This window comes from Phyllobates terribilis, unplaced genomic scaffold (genome assembly GCF_046119375.1).
Source record: "Phyllobates terribilis strain yellow unplaced genomic scaffold, ASM4611937v1 Scaffold_2__4_contigs__length_985480577, whole genome shotgun sequence".
Classification (NCBI taxonomy): Eukaryota; Metazoa; Chordata; class Amphibia; order Anura; family Dendrobatidae; genus Phyllobates; species Phyllobates terribilis.
This window is the reverse complement of record NW_027362762.1, coordinates 155124121-155141697: the sequence shown is the minus strand read 5'-3', so window position 1 is coordinate 155141697 and position 17577 is coordinate 155124121. Positions and strand designations below refer to the sequence as shown.

The window sequence follows — 17577 nt, the reverse complement described above, 5'->3', positions numbered from 1 at the left end:
GTGTCAGAAAGCTTGGTCTCAGTCACAGGTCATGGGTCTTGCAACAGGATAATGACCCAAAACACACAGCTAAAAACACCCAAGAATGGCTAAGAGGAAAACATTGGACTATTCTGAAGTGGCCTTCTATGAACCCTGACCTAAATCGTGTTGAGCATCTTTGGAAAGAGGTGAAACATGCCGTCTGGAAAAGGCAACCTTCAAACATGAGACAACTGGAGCAGTTTGCTCATGAGGAGTGTGCCAAAATACCTGTCGAGAGGTGCGGTAGTCTCATTGACAGTTACAGGAATCCTTTGATTGCAGTGATTGCCTCAAAAGGTTGTTCAACAAAATGTTAAGTTAAGAGTACCATCATTTCTGTCCAGGCCTATTTCATGAGTTTAATATTTTTAAAAATTCTCTGGAAGCAAGGTTGAAAAGCAATGACTGACTTTCATTTGTTGATTTTCATAGATTTTCAATTTATTATTACTTTTGTCAGATTCAAGTTATTTCTGTGACCATTGTGGATTTTTCTTTCATTAAACGAGGGGTACCAACAATTTTGACCACGTGTGTAGCTGCTTGCAGACACCAATAGAGGGAACTTACAGTAAATAATATTCTCCCTCTAGTGGCATCTGCAGGTACAGCATTATTTCTATGCTTATGCAGGAGGTCTGGAACTCTTTGGAATGAACAATTTAACATATTTACATAAAAAATAAACAAGGAAATGTTCTAAGTTGGGGTAACTTACAGTACAGACCAAAAGTTTGGATACACCTTCTCATTTAAAGATTTTTCTGTATTTTCATGACTATGAAAATTGTACATTCACACTGGAGGCATCAAAACTATGAATTAACTCATGTGGAATTATATACTTAACAAAAAAGTGTGAAACAACTGAAAATATGTCTTATATTCTAGGTTCTTCAAAGTAGCCACCTTTTGCTTTGATGACTGCTTTGCACACTTTTGGCATTCTCTTGATGAGCTTCAAGAGGTAGTCACCGGAAATGGTTTTCACTTCACAGGTGTGCCCTGTGAGGTTTAATAAGTGGGATTTCTTGCCTTATAAATGGGGTTGGGACCATCAGTTGTGTTGTGCAGAAGTCTGGTGGATACAAAACTGATAGTCCTACTGAATAGACTGTTAGAATTTGTATTATGGCAAGAAAAAAGCAGCTAAGTGAAGAAAAACAAGTGGCCATCATTACTTTAAGAAATGAAGGTCAGTCAGTGCAAAAAATTGGGCAAACTTTGAAAGTGTCCCCAAGTGCAGTTGCAAAAACCATCAAGCGCTACAAAGAAACTGGCTCACATGAGGACCGCCCCAGGAAAGGAAGACCAAGAGTCACCTCTGCTTCTGAGGATAAGTTTATCCGAGTCACCAGCCTCAGAAATCGCAGGTTAACAGCAGCTCAGATTAGAGACCAGGTCAATGCCACACAGAGTTCTAGCAGCAGACACATCTCTTCAACAACTGTTAAGAGGAGACTTTGTGCAGCAGGCCTTCATGGTAAAAATAGCTGCTAGGAAACCACTGCTAAGGACATGCAACAAGCAGAAGAGACTTGTTTGGGCTAAAGAACACAAGGAATGGACATTAGACCAGTGGAAATCTGTGCTTTGGTCTGATGAGTCCAAATTTGAGATCTTTGGTTCCAACCACCGTGTCTTTGTGCGTTGCAGAAAAGGTGAACGGATGGACTCTACATGCCTGGTTTCCACCGTGAAGCATGGAGGAGGTGGTGTGATGGTGTGGGGGTGCTTTGCTGGTGACACTGTTGGGGATTTATTCAAAATTGAAGGCATACTGAACCAGCATGGCTACCACAGCATCTTGCAGTGGCAAGCTATTCCATCCGGTTTGCGTTTAGTTGGACCATCATTTATTTTTCAACAGGACAATGACCCCAAACACACCTCCAGGCTGTGTAAGGGCTATTTGACCAAGAAGGAGAGTGATGGGGTGCTACGCCAGATGACCTGGCCTCAACAGTCACCAGACCTGGACCCAATCAAGATGGTTTGGGGTGAGCTGGACCGCAGAGTGAAGGCAAAAGGGCCAACAAGTGCTAAGCATCTCTGGGAACTCCTTCAAGATTGTTGGAAGACCATTTCCGGTGACTACCTCTTGAAGCTCATCAAGAGAATGCCAAGAGTGTGCAAAGCAGTCATCAAAGCAAAAGGTGGCTACTTTGAAGAACCTAGAATATAAGACATATTTTCAGTTGTTTCACACTTTTTTGTTAAGTATATAATTCCACATGTGTTAATTCATAGTTTTGATGCCTTCAGTGTGAATGTACAATTTTCATAGTCATGAAAATACAGAAAAATCTTTAAATGAGAAGGTGTGTCCAAACTTTTGGTCTGTACTGTACTTACCTGCCAATTTATCAAGACATCTTCTGTTACTAGATGGCACCGCAGTAATAATTACAGCGGAGCTGTTAAGAAGGTTGAATGGCATATGCCTAATATGCAGCTTGCCACTCAAGTGGGTCAGGTTGCGATTAGGTGGGTTTAGCCATTCAGCCAATTATAGCACTAGGTGCTCAATATCTATGAGCATTTTGATGGCTGTAGTGCCAGTTATTATTGCAAAATTCCCTTCAGCATCAGCATGTTCTGGACTGCTCCCTAATACCTGAATTGAAGAGCAGAAATAAAATAATAACCAGAGAAAATTCAGCATACCTGAATGTCAAGATCAGGAGTAACACAATCCTTGAGGAATTCAATTGGACCCATCATATAGGGGCAGTGGTTGGTGAAGACCTGCAATAATAACACAACAAAAAGTCACATTAAATTTTGTACAAGACAGTAGGACATTTACAAAAAGACAAATAATATAGTAATTCTAAATCCATAAGTTTTTGTCAACTACAAGATGCCTGTAATTTGAAAAACATCAAAAACCTTTACATTTCATCCTTGCTTCAATTTGCATTTCTGCAATATATGTCTGATTATACAGTATTTGATATAAGCAGCTCTTGTCACCTTTTCTCATTGCTACAAATCACAAGGGATAATTGGTGCAATTTCTTGGCTAGGCAAAGCTGCACAATAAATCATGGTTGTGGAAAAGAACAGGCACCTTAACCATTGGTTATATTACTTAATGGTTGAATAAAATGATGTGTCTATGTGATATACAGTACCTGCCATGACATATCACATGGGTACTGAGCGTTTTACTCCTGGGTTTGATTTTCACCTGTATAGGCCTGGATGGCTGTGAAACTGTTATACCAGCTGCATCAAATGCTCATTTTGGTTTTTTTCTCTCTCTGTGGGTTTTTAAAGGGGTTATCCGGGACTAATGTATTTATTTTTTTCTGCTGACATCACGTCACGTCAACAGAGCAGAACAGAAAAGAAGCCGTTGCTCTGTGGACGTAATGTCAGTGATAGAAAAAAATTAATTATTCCAGGATAACTCCTTTTTGATGGGGTGTGACTGCCTATGTCATGCTGATTGACTGCCGGCTCCTCGCTGTCTAAGGAACCAGCTGTCAGTCAGCATGATGTCGGTAGTCTCGTGCCGTCGACAGAACAGCTGCTCTGTGGACATGATTTGACGCCGGGTACAACAGGCAGGCAGTTAGGAGCTACTTGCCTGTTAGTTCTTAGGCCCATAGTAAAAAAAATAAAATAGTCCCCGAAAACTCTTTTAAAGGGAGTCTGTCACCGCAAGTATATACATAAAATTAACCAAATTGCATTGTAAGAAATGGAGCAACAATAAAAATTGTTTTATTCATTTTTAAATTTGTTCGCCTGCTACCCCAAAAAAACAACTTTATTGTAATATGCAAATGAAGGTTCTCAATGCACCCTTGGTGTGGCTAAATGCCTTGGTGCACTTTTATACTCACTTTTTTAGATTACCGCCACTCCTATGTTGCTCAGAGCCAGTGTTAAACCTGTATTATGTGTGCACTGTTTTTATACAGAAGACATATCACTTAATCCTCACTGCTGACATTGCTCGACTCCTCTACTGTCAGTTCAGTGTTCTAGTGTATACACACTCCTGTCACAGGGATAGCTGTGTAGTGATGTCAGCTACAAGGTGAGAGTGATTTATGTGCTGACTCCTGCACTGAAGTGATAGCGGAGGAGACGGCCAATGTCAGAAGCAAAGAAGGCGACATGTCTTCTGACTTCTGCAAGGAGATGTATATTCCGATATTCAGACAGTGCTGGCTTAAGGCAAGTCAGCGCTGTCAATGAACATACAAGCCGTAATCTAAATAAGAGGGTGCAATGGAGAACCCAGGCATTTAGCCACACCAAGGGTGCACTGATCACATTGAAATACATATTACAATAAAGTTCTTTTTTCGTGGGAAACAGAAGAACAGATTTAAAGACTAAAAGAACAATTTTTATTATTTCCCCATCTCCTATGAGGCTATGGTTGTTAGTTTGACGTGTAAATTTGAAGTGTCAGACTCATTTTAAGTCTTTTTTGTGAACTTATGAATTAATAAATATGCTAAATTATTTTCTATAATGAGCTACATATTTTTTTTCTTCTGAATGCGCTTTTATTAGCTAATTTCTGCAAAATTTGAAAAAAATGTATTGTATGTCAGTGCTGCCTTCACCAGCTGGTGTTTGACTGTGAGTGACAACCATAATCCTGCACTAAACTCCAGGATTGGAGAATACCTTGAACCAATTCCTCAAACCCTCTCTGCATTACAGTCAGTATTAATCTTTGTATAAGGCAAAAGACATCCCAAGGGAAAGTGGTTTTCATCAAAAAAGTTTCTTCATCATATTGGTCTTTGTTTATAGGCTGTAGCAACAACATCATGACTAATATGCAGATAACTGCTGCACTTCACTTAGTGGCTCCTGCTGCCTATGTCGGCAGAGCTGCTGAGCTCTGTAATCGGCTGCAGCGGTCAGTCGTTCACATGTGCAGCCTGTAAGCAAAGATTGGAGCATCAGCAGAGAGCCAGCACTAGACTCGGGGAGAGTAAATAACAGCTCTTTTTATTATTTTAATCAAATGTTGACCGATAACCGATGAGCTGAAAAAACTTATTTCAGGAAACCCCTTTAAGTATCTGCCAGCCTGCACATTGTGGTCACAGGGGCTAGAAACATGTTCACATAATGCATTCTTCATGCAAGAGATTTAGTGGCAGAAATCCAAGGCTAACCTTCAGATTTATGACGTGAATTTGCAGTCTGATATCTGTGCCTTTTCTATGCAGGGGTAATAATTTAATATCATGTAGAAACAAGCAAGACACGGCTTTATAGTTAAAAGCAATGTTACAGCAATGCTGCTATTTTTCATTTCAGTATTTATACTATTTCATTAGTATTCTGAATATTCATATGTCCCATTTCTATTCTGCATTTATACCACTGGAGTTTCTGTTCATTACCATTAGTATTCATTCTGCACCTGAGCCACAATATTATACAACTTGTTTGTGTCCTCTTATGACTGCATCAGATATACTGCCTTCATTTTATTCGATTATCTCCATCTGCATTCCAGTATTATATTGCATGTCTCCTTGTTCAAGTAATACAGTATTATTTTGCCTGCACCTCATGTATTTTGCACAGACTCGTATTTATGTGCTGTTTCATCATGTGATAAATGTTGCTGCAGTATGCCGAGGTGAAGAAATGCAGATGTGTAGCGCCCCGAGGGCTCGGCCGCTACAGGGGTATTGCACCTCTGCCAGAGGTGTGGTATTCCACTCCCAGGTAAGGATGGAGTATGGACCAGGGCTCAGTTAGCTGCATACAGCACACACACCCCATTTCCGAGGGACAGCTCAACGGTGCTCCCACTAGACAAAAGTGCAGGCACGACTGACTATGTCCCTGCCTGGAGTGGGGAGGGGGGTGGAACACCCAGTGCTGTAGGAGCAGATAGGGGTTGGTTCCTGAGCGTAGGTAGGAGCCCATTGGTTGCTGGTCACCTGGGCTCATGGTCAGAGGGAGGTATAAAAGGTGGGCACCATCTTAGTTCTGGGTCAGTTCAGCCAGAGGAGAAGACAGGGAGTAGAGGCTCTGTAGTAGCTCTACTCCAGAAGGGCCTAGTGAGAGGCCGAGGAGGAGGTGAAGGGGAGCTGAGATTCTGGCTCATCTCAGCTCCAAGAGAAAGGAACAGAAAGGAACAGAAACAGAAAGGAACTGCAAAGAAGGAGAGACAGAGAAACAGAAGGGCTCAGGAACAAGAAGGTGGAAGGGACCCTAAGAACCCACGAGAATCCAGGGTGCAGGGTCAGGCAGATTAAGGGTACCGGATCCCAAGTTGGTGGAGGAGAAACAACCCTCAGCCAAAGACCGGTCGTCGTGATCATCTATTGGTGCGACACCTCATCAAACCTGCTAGGAAGGCACCATATAGGACAGCGGAGGACGGGGCCCACGTTTAACCGCACAAGTCCGCGGCAGCCGGACAAAAGTGGGTCACTGGTGAGGCAGGCCAGAGAAAGGATTAAAGGGGGTCCTATGCCATGCTCTTGACTGCTTGGGAGTTGACCGAGCCCCACACCTGGTGGACGCAGCACGGCTCGGGCGGTCACTGCCGACGGAAGTGACCCGGGACAAACGAACTGTGAGTAAACACCCTGGACTGTAACTTGTTGTCCGTGTGCTCCTTCGCTCCTCCGGCACTACCGGTACTGGGACCTTCACCACCATCACTCCCACCATCCACTACAGTGCCCTGGGGCTGCACTCTTCCCGTGGGGAGTCACACTACTCTAGCTGCACACCTCATCAGCCCCAGCGGTCTGCATGCAGCGGCGGTTCCTAATAACCGCAATCCACGGGTGGCGTAGTCGGACATTATCTGAAGCACGCAGCAGACTACCAATGGTCTGACCACCCTGAGCCGTGGGACCGGGCCGCCACTACTGCTACCCCCATCGTTCCCCTATCGCCCGGATCCGCGTGCCCCACGGCCCAGAGGGCGAATCAGCTTTGGCGTAGTCGGCAGGATCGTTACCCACCCGCCACAAGTGGGTATTGCGCGCCTGAAAAAAGACTGTTTCATTGTACCAAAGATGGCGCCCGCCCCAGAAGAACGAGCGCCATAATGTGCGCGCCAAAAGACAGCAGGAAGCCACCTCCCATCATGGGCCAGGTCCCAGAATGGCGCCAAAGAAGAAGCCCGCCCCCACCAGCCATGAATGCAGCAGTGGAGATGTCCATCAACATGGGGGGGCTGCCCCTGAAAGTGATTGTCAGCAGAATGCCCCAGGACCACCCCCCATGGGGGCGGAAAGAGAAGAAAACTGTGGGGCAGGGCGCGGTCTGGATCAGTCTGGCCAGGCCACACCCGGAGATGGAGGGGGAAATCAGTTCCGGTACCCTGGCAAAGGGCCTGCTGCAAGCTACACCACCATGCAGCCTCACCGAGCTGTTAGCCCATCTCCCCAAGGAGGACCCCGAATATACACGGGCGGCGTTGGAAGAGCTGGACCGGAGGATGGTCCGGGCGCAGCAGGACGTGATCGCCGGATGGAAGAAGGAAGTGGCCCGGCGGGCTGTGATCCTGCAGCCGAAGGCGCCATCAACGAGCAGCGCACCAGCCACCGAGGGCAGTGAAGGCAGAGCGGAGACCAAGGACGACGCCGCGGAGGAGGCCGCGACAGCAGAGGCAGGTAACGGAAACGCTCCTGCACCGAATCCTAAGGCCGCCGACCTGCCCCTGCACCCCGTCGCGGAGCCCAACGCATCGGGACCCGCCGTCGACACCGTGTCCCCACCGCCATCAACCGGCCCCCAGGCCGCAGATGCTGCCAGTGAGCCCCGCCCCACGCCGTACCCTCTGACCCCGGGCGTGCTCAGCCAACCGCCATCGCAGGCCCGGCCGCAAGGCTCTGCGCCCCCGGGCGCCGCTGCCCTGACGGAACCCCCCGCACCTGCTGTACCACCCTTGGGAGCAACAAGGAAACGATCAGCACGGGCCTGGTCGCAAGGTCACGTGCCCCCGGGCGCCGCCAACCCACTTGCGCCCCCTGCTGCTGCAGTACCACCACTGGGCGCGGATCTCTTCGCCCAACACACCACTCCGGATGGGCGGCCTTTCATCTGGCCCCCCGAATTTGTCAACCCCCGCTTCCGGAGGAGCCCGCCCGCGGAGGTCGAAGTACCCTCTGAGCCCCTCATACCTGCTCCGGCGCCTCAGGAAATCCCCCAGCTGCCATTGGAAGACGCCCAGTTTGAATGGGACCCCACAGGGGAGGACCTGATGGGGTTCACGAAAGAAACACGAGCGGGCGCAGCTGAGCGGCGGGAGGCCTGCCGCCAACAGCTGGAGATGTTTGAGAAGGAGCAGCGAGAGCGGCGGGTGAAGCAAGAGAAGCTGCAGGTCCAGAGCGCGGAGCAGAAAATGAAGGCGCGGCGAGATCCCCGAACTGCCCGCAGACCCCGAGTCACCGGGACTGTTGTGAAGTTCCAGATGGAGCGCGGCTGGGGTTTCATCCGAGACCCCGAGACCATCAGTGATGTGTTTGTGACAAGGAGAGATGTGGAGAGTCACCTACCGGAAGGCCATCGTGGGCGGGATCTCTTTCCAGGCGATGTGGTGTCTTACACCCGACACCAGGGCGTGAAGGGATGGTACGCCCTACACGTCCGCCGAGTAGTAGAGGAGGAGGAACAGCACTACTCGGACGCCGAGTACCAGGAGGGCCCGGACGGGCCTGAAGATCAGTATGAGGAGGAAGAAGGAGTGTCACGAAGACACCGTTACCAGTGAACGGCCAAGTGGCATTGTAAATAGTTACCCGTAAGGGTGCAAAGGAACTGTGTGGGACTGTTTCAAAGTGAGTGTGGTCCCCGTTGGGACTGATATAGGACTGTTTGAAAATTGCCCTATCCCCTAAGTAACCTGGCTGAGGACTGAGAACAGCCATCCCTCTTCCCCTAACAGGCTGAGGACTGTGAGCAGCCATTCCCCTACCCCCACCGGCCGCGGACTGGGAACGGCCAATCCCATGTATATAGTTGCGCTTCTTAAAGCGCCCCCTACTGGTTTTATACAAAAACCGCAACGTCTACCTCAAGATTTACTGGACTGTTGCACCTTTACCTGGTCGAGATCTGAGAATCCAAGAATGTGCTTTACTTAAAAATGTGTTACATGAGAAAGTTTTATATGCTGCTAAGTGATAATGCAAATGTTTTACAAGATGTTTTATATGACAAAAGAGTTCCAGAGGCATTAGCAAAGTGTTTTATAAAAGTGACAAGAAAAGAAAAGAGTTTCCCATAAAGGGAATTGAACCGTATTGCCTGTTTTCTGATGTGGAAAGTTATTGAAAAAGTTTTGCATGTCCTGTAATTATCTGTTTTTGCTCTTTTCCAGCCCGAGGACGTGCTGTGCTTTACCAGGGGGGAATGTAGCGCCCCGAGGGCTCGGCCGCTACAGGGGTATTGCACCTCTGCCAGAGGTGTGGTATTCCACTCCCAGGTAAGGATGGAGTATGGACCAGGGCTCAGTTAGCAGCATACAGCACACACACCCCATTTCCGAGGGACAGCTCAACGGTGCTCCCACTAGACATAAGTGCAGGCACGACCGACTATGTCCCTGCCTGGAGTGGGGAGGGGGGTGGTACACCCAGTGCTGTAGGAGCAGATAGGGGTTGGTTCCTGAGCGTAGGTAGGAGCCCATTGGTTGCTGGTCACCTGGGCTCATGGTCAGAGGAAGGTATAAAAGGTGGGCACCATCTTAGTTCTGGGTCAGTTCAGCCAGAGGAGAAGACAGGGAGTAGAAGCTCTGTAGGAGCTCTACTCCAGAAGGGCCTAGTGAGAGGCCGAGGAGGAGGTGAAGGGGAGCTGAGATTCTGGCTCATCTCAGCTCCAAGAGAAAGGAACAGAAAGGAACAGAAACAGAAAGGAACTGCAAAGAAGGAGAGACAGAGAAACAGAAGGGCTCAGGAACAAGAAGGTGGAAGGGACCCTAAGAACCCACGAGAATCCAGGGTGCAGGGTCAGGCAGATTAAGGGTACCGGATCCCAAGTTGGTGGAGGAGAAACAACCCTCAGCCAAAGACCGGTCGTCGTGATCATCTATTGGTGCGACACCTCATCAAACCTGCTAGGAAGGCACCATATAGGACAGCGGAGGACGGGGCCCACGTTTAACCGCACAAGTCCGTGGCAGCCGGACAAAAGTGGGTCACTGGTGAGGCAGGCCAGAGAAAGGATTAAAGGGGGTCCTGTGCCATGCTCTTGACTGCTTGAGAGTTGACCGAGCCCCACACCTTGTGGACGCAGCACGGCTCGGGCGGTCACTGCCGACGGAAGTGACCCGGGACAAACGAACTGTGAGTAAAGACCCTGGACTGTAATTTGTTGTCCGTGTGCTCCTTCGCTCCTCCGGCACTACCGGTACTGGGACCTTCACCACCATCACTCCCACCATCCACTACACTGCCCTGGGGCTGCACTCTTCCCGTGGGGAGTCACACTACTCTAGCTGCACACCTCATCAGTCCCAGCGGTCTGCATGAAGCGGCGGTTCCTAATAACCGCAATCCACGGGTGGCGTAGTCAGACATTATCTGAAGCACGTAGCAGACTACCAATAGTCTGACCACCCTGAGCCGCGGGACCGGGCCGCCACTACTACTACCCCCATCGTTCCCCTATCGCCCGGATCCGCGTGCCCCACGGCCCAGGGGGCGAGTCAGATGTACAGGTACTATACAGGGTATAAATGCACCAGGGCTGTTGAATCTTATGACCAGTTGCATAGCATTGCGGAGGATGTAGTCATTTAGTTAAAAAAAAGCGTGCAAAGGAAATTGAGGGGTTATTTTTTGCCTATATTCTGCAGACTGAGCACTTGGTTTTCTGTCTTGTTTTGATGCTCACCTCTCTAAGGCCTTCCAAAGCCAGAGAACGAAAAGACAAGATCACTCCAATAATGGTCATTCTTTTCAGCAAACTTTCTGGAGCTAAACACGTAAGGGGGCAAAAAGGAAGCAGAATGGTTATACCATGCGATAACAGCACGAGATGCTCATCAGATTGTGCACATAGTAAAGAAGACTTATAAACAGGTCAAAATGGCCAGTTTTTGCGCTTATTTTATTTTTTCAAATCCACTACGGTTCCAGAGATATGGGCCATTTGATTTAGTGCTAATTTTTAAGATCTTTCCCAAGGGGGCATGGCTCACGGGATTCCCTGGGGCGTGTGCTCTGTACTATTACTTACGCTCAATAAAGACCATGAAGACCATAAAAATTTGCAGTAAAGAAAAAGGCCCATATATCTGGAACTGTATGGCTGATTTATAAAAAAACAAAATACTCCACAAAGCAGCAGTGATAAGATAAGAGCGAAAACTGACCACTTTTCACCTGGTGACAAATCGTCTTTAAAAGGAATCTGTCGACCGAAACATACAGCATAAACTAAGCACATAGCCTTTTAAGGGATGTAGCACCTATAAAAATCCCACCTTTAGTGTTCCAATCGCTGCCATCATTCTGCAAAACTGAAGTTTAATCAAATATGACAATTAGGGTGTTGCATACACCACTAGTTTTGCATGCCCTGCCCCCTCTTAGGTGATTGACAGTGTAGGCTTGCCTGATCTTTCCCTGCAGACAGCGCTCACTCCAGACAAGTCATCGCTGTCAATCACAAGTTAAGGAGGTGGAACATGCAAAATCAGTGGGCAGAACGGTGCACTCGTCAAGAGTGAAGCAGTCAGCCTAATTTGTTTTAACTTCATTTTCTACAGAACAGAGGCAGCAACTAGAATACTAAAGAGGCTATTTTTATAGATGCTATATCTTCTACAGAGTTTTGTGCTAAGTTTACGAGGTCAGTTTCGGCTGAGAGACTCCTGACATTAATTTTCATTCTAGTGAAACACAAAAAATGGAACTATCCTGCGTCATTGTTTGCACACTTAGATAATACTAATTTAGTACCCATTTTGTTTTCAACTATTCAAATGTACATGTATATATTTTTGAGTGTGGGTTTTATGTGGGAAAACAACAGAAGTGTGACCATGACGTTGAGTTTCTGTTACGTGAAACTTTTCCAGAAAGTCCTGTTATCTCTCTCTTATGGTATGTAACAAAATGGAGCAGCACAACCTTCGATCTTTGGTGGTTGATCTGCTTGTATTAAGAAGGTTTGTTTAGTTGATTAGTGATGAGCGAGCACAAAATGCTCGGGTACTCGTTACTCGGGTCGAGCAAATTGGAATACTCGGGTGCCCGAGCAACGAGCCCAATGTAAGTCTATGGGAAACTCGAGCATTTTTCAGGCGGCTCTCCCCGGCAGTCTGCAGAGGGCCTAAAAATTGCCCAAATCGATGGAAATGTGGCACCCCAGGGGTCTGGTTGCCACAGTAATAGAAATATTACGTCTGAGAGCAAGTGGGAGGTTTCTCTGGTTAGGAGCCCTTAAGCATGCAACACTTCCTGCCCAGACCTGGGAGGGGAGGAATCTGCCCTTATAAACTGGGTCTGGGGCGGGATTAGTCAGTTGAGTCGGAGCCTGGAGACAGTTCCAGACACAGGGAGAGTTACAGCAGGAGCTCTGTAGGAGCAATAGCTGAAGGCCAGGGGCTGGAGCTGAGCAGAGCTCGCCCTGGCAGAAGAATCTGATAACCGGACACCGGAGTCCGAGGCTGTGGGGACTGATATCCACCCAGCAGCAGAAACCAGACGGCAGGGGATTCCAGGTCCTCTGGCCATAGAAGCCCGGAGGCTCAGTCACAAGGAAGGGACCAGCACCGCCATCCAGAATCGGAGGCTAACAGAAGGCCCCAAGTCTCCAGCCATACGGGTGAGCACCACACGGTATACTCAGGGACGTGGGCTACTTCTACCCGCTTACAGCAAGGTAGCCAGAAAGAGTGCAGATAGACGGGGAGGCCTACAACTCCACCTGGCCAGGGGAACTCCTGTTTGCTCGCAGACTGACCAGGCCCCTTATGCTAGCCAGTACTCCCGGGAGGGTCTGCCTTAATATCACCAGTAAAGACCCTGAACTGCACTGCAAAGACTCTGAGTCGTTGCTGCTTCATCGCCACACCAGCACTACTAGTGCTGGGACGCCCGCGCACCATCACTCCCATCATCCACATTCCCTGCCCTGAGGCCATACTCCTCCCGTGGGGAGTTATCCCATCTTTTGCTGCGCACACCACACCAGCCTCAGCGAACTGCCTCGCAGCGGCGATACACCCTGACCGCAATCCACGGGTGGCGTAGTCGGACAATTAACCTAAAACCCTTAAAAGACTGCCATCGGCCTGACCACCCTGAGCCACGGGACCGGGTCGCCGCCACGGAGACTACAACCCCCAGAGACCCGACTCCGGGTAACCCACACACGTCCACACTAGGCCCAGGGGGCGCGTCAGCTTTGGCGTAGTCGGCAGGATTTCGTGCCCGCAACCACCGGGTACTGCGCGCCTTCAAAAGACTGTCATACTTGCCGTGGTGAAGGTCCCTGCCATCCGGAGCCATTTCCCGCCATCTTCAAAAGTTTCCCGCCATCTTCAAAAGTTTCCCGCCATCCGCAGTCGTTTTCCCGCCATCGGACGCTATCTTCAGGACGCCGCGCTGGAACAAGAGGGGTGTGGACGCCGAAAGCGCGCGAGACCCGAAGCTCCGCCCCACGCATCGACGCTGCGCAAGGTCCTGGAAGGGAGAGAGAGCGACGCTGACGTCACCAGAGCACGACGCAAGGTCCTCCACCCTGACGATCGTCTGCGGAGCCGCGGCCTACGGAGAAGAAGCAACAGAAGGTAGGCCACACTTAACTAGGGGGGAGGAAGATGACGGATACGGAGGGACCCTCTACCACCAGCGCGGCCGCTGCCGCAGTAATGCCATTTACAATGCCCTATATCCCCGGAGCGGCCTGGCAGCCAAAGTACTCAGGGCAGTCGCGTACCCTAAGCGACTTTAAAGAGAGACTGTACAGCCTGTTTAAGGTATACCCCCTGACAGAAGGACAAAAAGTGAGCATATTGGTAGGCTAGCTAACCGGGGCAGCCCAACGTGAAGTAAAGTCCTGGTCAGTCCGGGACAAGGAGACTGTAAAAGAAATCTTAACCTGTCTGAGGGACACTTTTGATACCCGTACCTCAGCAGAGATCAAAATGAAATTCTATGGGTGCAAGCAGCGGGCCCAAGACAGTATAAGAGACTATGCTTTGAATTTGCAAGAGGCCCTGGGAGCCATTAAACAGGCAGACCCTGACAGTGTACGGAATGCAGATGAACTGTTAACTGAGCAATTCATTGAGGGTCTGCTGTCCAACGCCCACCAAACCCAGTTACGTGCAATGGCCTTGCAGAACCCTGGTTTAGACTTTGCAAAGTTCAAAGACAGGGCCATCCGGGAGCTCCGAGAACCGGCACCGGGTAGCGCTGTAACCCACCGGCGTCCTGCTATTACCTATCACCAGGAGGAGGCGCCCTTGTCTGCAGAGCCTGTAGGAGCTGGTGCGCGGGCTTTGGACAACAACCTGGCTACAGACCTGCACCATCAGGTCCAAGAGCTAACTAAAAGCATAGCCACGCTAACCCGAACTGTGCAGTCTTTACAGGTCTCTCCTCCAGGAAGGATCAAGCTGGCCACCAGTCCGGAGGACGTCCCGTGGCACCGACAGAGGAGGATCCCATCGTCCAGAGGAAGACCCAGCGACAGATACAACGAGGACCGACAACCCATCTGCCGCCGCGGCAATCAACCCGGACACATGGCGAGGTACTGTCATTTAAACGGGCACAACCTGGGGTAGAGGGCCAACCCCCAGGCATAAGATCATCAGGCCCATCGAACTGGCATGATAAATACGTAGGGGGACGTCCGGTCTTGCCTGTGGTACTGGATGGCATTCCTATGAGTGCCCTACTGGACACTGGGTCACAAGTGACTACCATCCCGTACGTGCTCTTTAAGCGGTACTGGAATGACTCGGACATAACCCGCTACCCAGATGACGGCCTGAGTATCATCGCCAGCAATGGTCAGCCCGTGCCGCAGGTGGGATTCAAGGAGGTGACCATTAAGGTCGGTAAAGTCGAACTGGCGGCACAAGGACTGATTATTGTGGATATAGACCGTCATGAGAGCCACCCTAGAATAACCTTGGGAACTAACGTGATTGAAAATTGTCTTGCAGAGGTGATTCTCATTTTACAGCAGGTTGCCAAGAACGCCAGTTCCAGCCAGCAGCGTGTCCTCCAAAGAGAAATCCGGGCACTGATGAAACGGCAACAGGTGGAATTATCTGGTGGTGAGATTGGTAGCGTGAGAATGTGTGACCCGTTCCCTATTGCCATGCCCCTGAAAAGTGAGATGATGATATGGTGCCGGGCAGCTATTGGTCTAAGAGGTAGAGACTACCAAGCAATGGTAGGCCCACCATTTTGACAGCAAAGGGGGTGGTCGATGTACGCCATGGGAGGGTGCCCGTCCGCATCATAAATATCGGGGAGAGAGAAGTATACCTGCCCCGGTATGCCACGCTAGCCAAATTGTTCACCATAAACCAAAATTCTGTAAGGGTCGTGGAACCCTTGCCTCCATCTCAACCAGAGGAAGGTAACGGCTCTAAGAAACAAATGGAGGACTGGTGTCAGCAACTGCATTTGGGTACTGACTCCACTCCCTCACACCAAAAACAGGGAGTCTACCAGGTGGTTCAGGAGTACGAAAGAGTCTTTAGTAAACACCCGCTAGACTTCGGGCGAGTAAAGGGGGTAGAACATCACATCCCCACAGGAGACCATCCACCCATAAAGGAAAGATACCGACCTGTACCCCCTGCACACTATCAGCATGCAAAGGGGATGTTGCCGGACATGAAGGAGGCTGGGGTAATCAGGGACAGCTGTAGCCCCTGGGCAGCTCCACTAGTTCTAGTGAAAAAGAAGGACAACACAATGAGAATGTGTGTAGACTACAGAAAGGTCAACCGTATCACACACAAAGATGCGTACCCGTTACCTAGAATAGAAGAATCTTTAGCTGCATTAAAATCTGCTAACTTCTTCTCCACTTTGGATCTTACTAGCGGGTACTGGCAGGTTCCTGTAGCAGAGGCGGACAAGGAGAAGACTGCGTTCACCACCCCGATGGGTCTCAGCGAATTCAATTGTATGCCGTTCGGGCTCTGCAACGCACCAGGAACCTTCCAGCGGTTGATGGAATGCTGTCTGGGACACCGGAACTTCGAGACAGTCCTGTTATACCTGGACGATGTCATCGTTTATTCCAAAACCTAAGAGGACCATCTGAAACACCTGGTAGAAGTGTTTGACGCCCTGGCAAGCTACGGCCTAAAGGTGAAACCCTCCAAGTGTCACCTCCTGAAACCAAAGATGCAGTACCTGGGACACGTGGTGAGTGCTGACGGAGTGGCTCCCGACCCCGATAAGATCACCGTGATTAAAGACTGGCCAAGACCCTCCAGCATAAAGGAAGTGTGGCAGTTTCTCGGGTTGGTAGGCTACTACCGAAGATTCATTCCCGGTTTCACCAAAATGGCAGCCCCTATGCAGGACCTCCTGATAGGTCAATCCAGGAAGGCCAAAAACCAGAAGCCGCCCTTCAGATGGGAAAAGCTGGAAGAGGAGTCCTTCTGCCAGCTGAAGATGGCCCTCACGGGGGATGAAATCCTGGCGTACCCTGACTACAGCCAGCCCTTTATCCTCCACACGGACGCGAGCAACATCGGGCTAGGAGCCGTACTGTCCCAGATCCAGCAGGGGAAAGAACGGGCAATCGCTTACGCCAGCCGAAAACTACGGCCCACAGAAAGAAACCCTGAGAATTATAGCTCATTCAAGCTAGAGTTCCTGGCAGTGGTGTGGGCAGTGACCGAACGTTTCAAGCATTACCTTGCCTCTTCCAAGTTCACCGTGTACACGGATAACAACCCGTTGACACACCTGGACACTGCAAGACTTGGTGCCCTGGAGCAGAGATGGATGGCCCGCATGTCCAACTACGAATTCACCATCAAATACCGGGCGGGGCGCTCAAATGCCAACGCGGATGCCCTGTCGGGAATGCCAAACCTAATGGACGTAGGAGAAGATCCAGAAGAACTAGAAGAAGTCGAACTCCCTGCGTTCCACCATCATGGGATTACCCTGTATTCCCACCGTGTAAGGGACAGGCGCTCTGCCATGTTCAATCCCTTACCCCACTACAGCAGGGCGAAGACACAAGACAGTGATCCCGCAGTCCGTCTGGTGAAGGAAATGCTGACAGAGGCTGATACCCGTCTTGACCCAGACGCTCCGGAGGAGACCAAGCAACTGTGGAAGGAGAAAAGCAGGCTGTTTCTTTACAAGGAGAAGCTGTGCCGGAGAATGGTCAACTCTAGAACACATGAGCTGACCTGGCTGGTAGTGGTCCCAAGACGAGACGCGGCTATGGTTCTGGAGGCGTACCACGACGGAGCAGGACACTTCGGATGGAAAAAGCTGGAGTTCTTGTTGCGTGAACGGTTCTACTGGGTAGGCATGAGAGGAGCCATTGAGAGGTGGTGCAGAGACTGTGGCCCGTGCAACCTAAGAAGAAAGGACC

General features: G+C 49.6%; 1 protein-coding gene across 2 annotated transcripts in view; it reads right to left on the bottom strand.

Annotated features, from left to right (window-relative positions):
- NCKAP1L (NCK associated protein 1 like) overlaps positions 1–17577 on the bottom strand; it is a 419671-nt gene that overhangs the window by 163603 nt on the left and 238491 nt on the right. For both annotated transcript variants that reach the window (XM_073670044.1, XM_073670046.1), the window contains exons 25-26: positions 10873–10955; positions 2692–2772 (exon numbers count right to left, since the gene is read on the bottom strand). In XM_073670044.1, coding sequence (XP_073526145.1) covers positions 2692–2772; positions 10873–10955 — 164 coding nt within the window. The remainder of the gene's footprint in view (positions 1–2691; positions 2773–10872; positions 10956–17577) is intronic.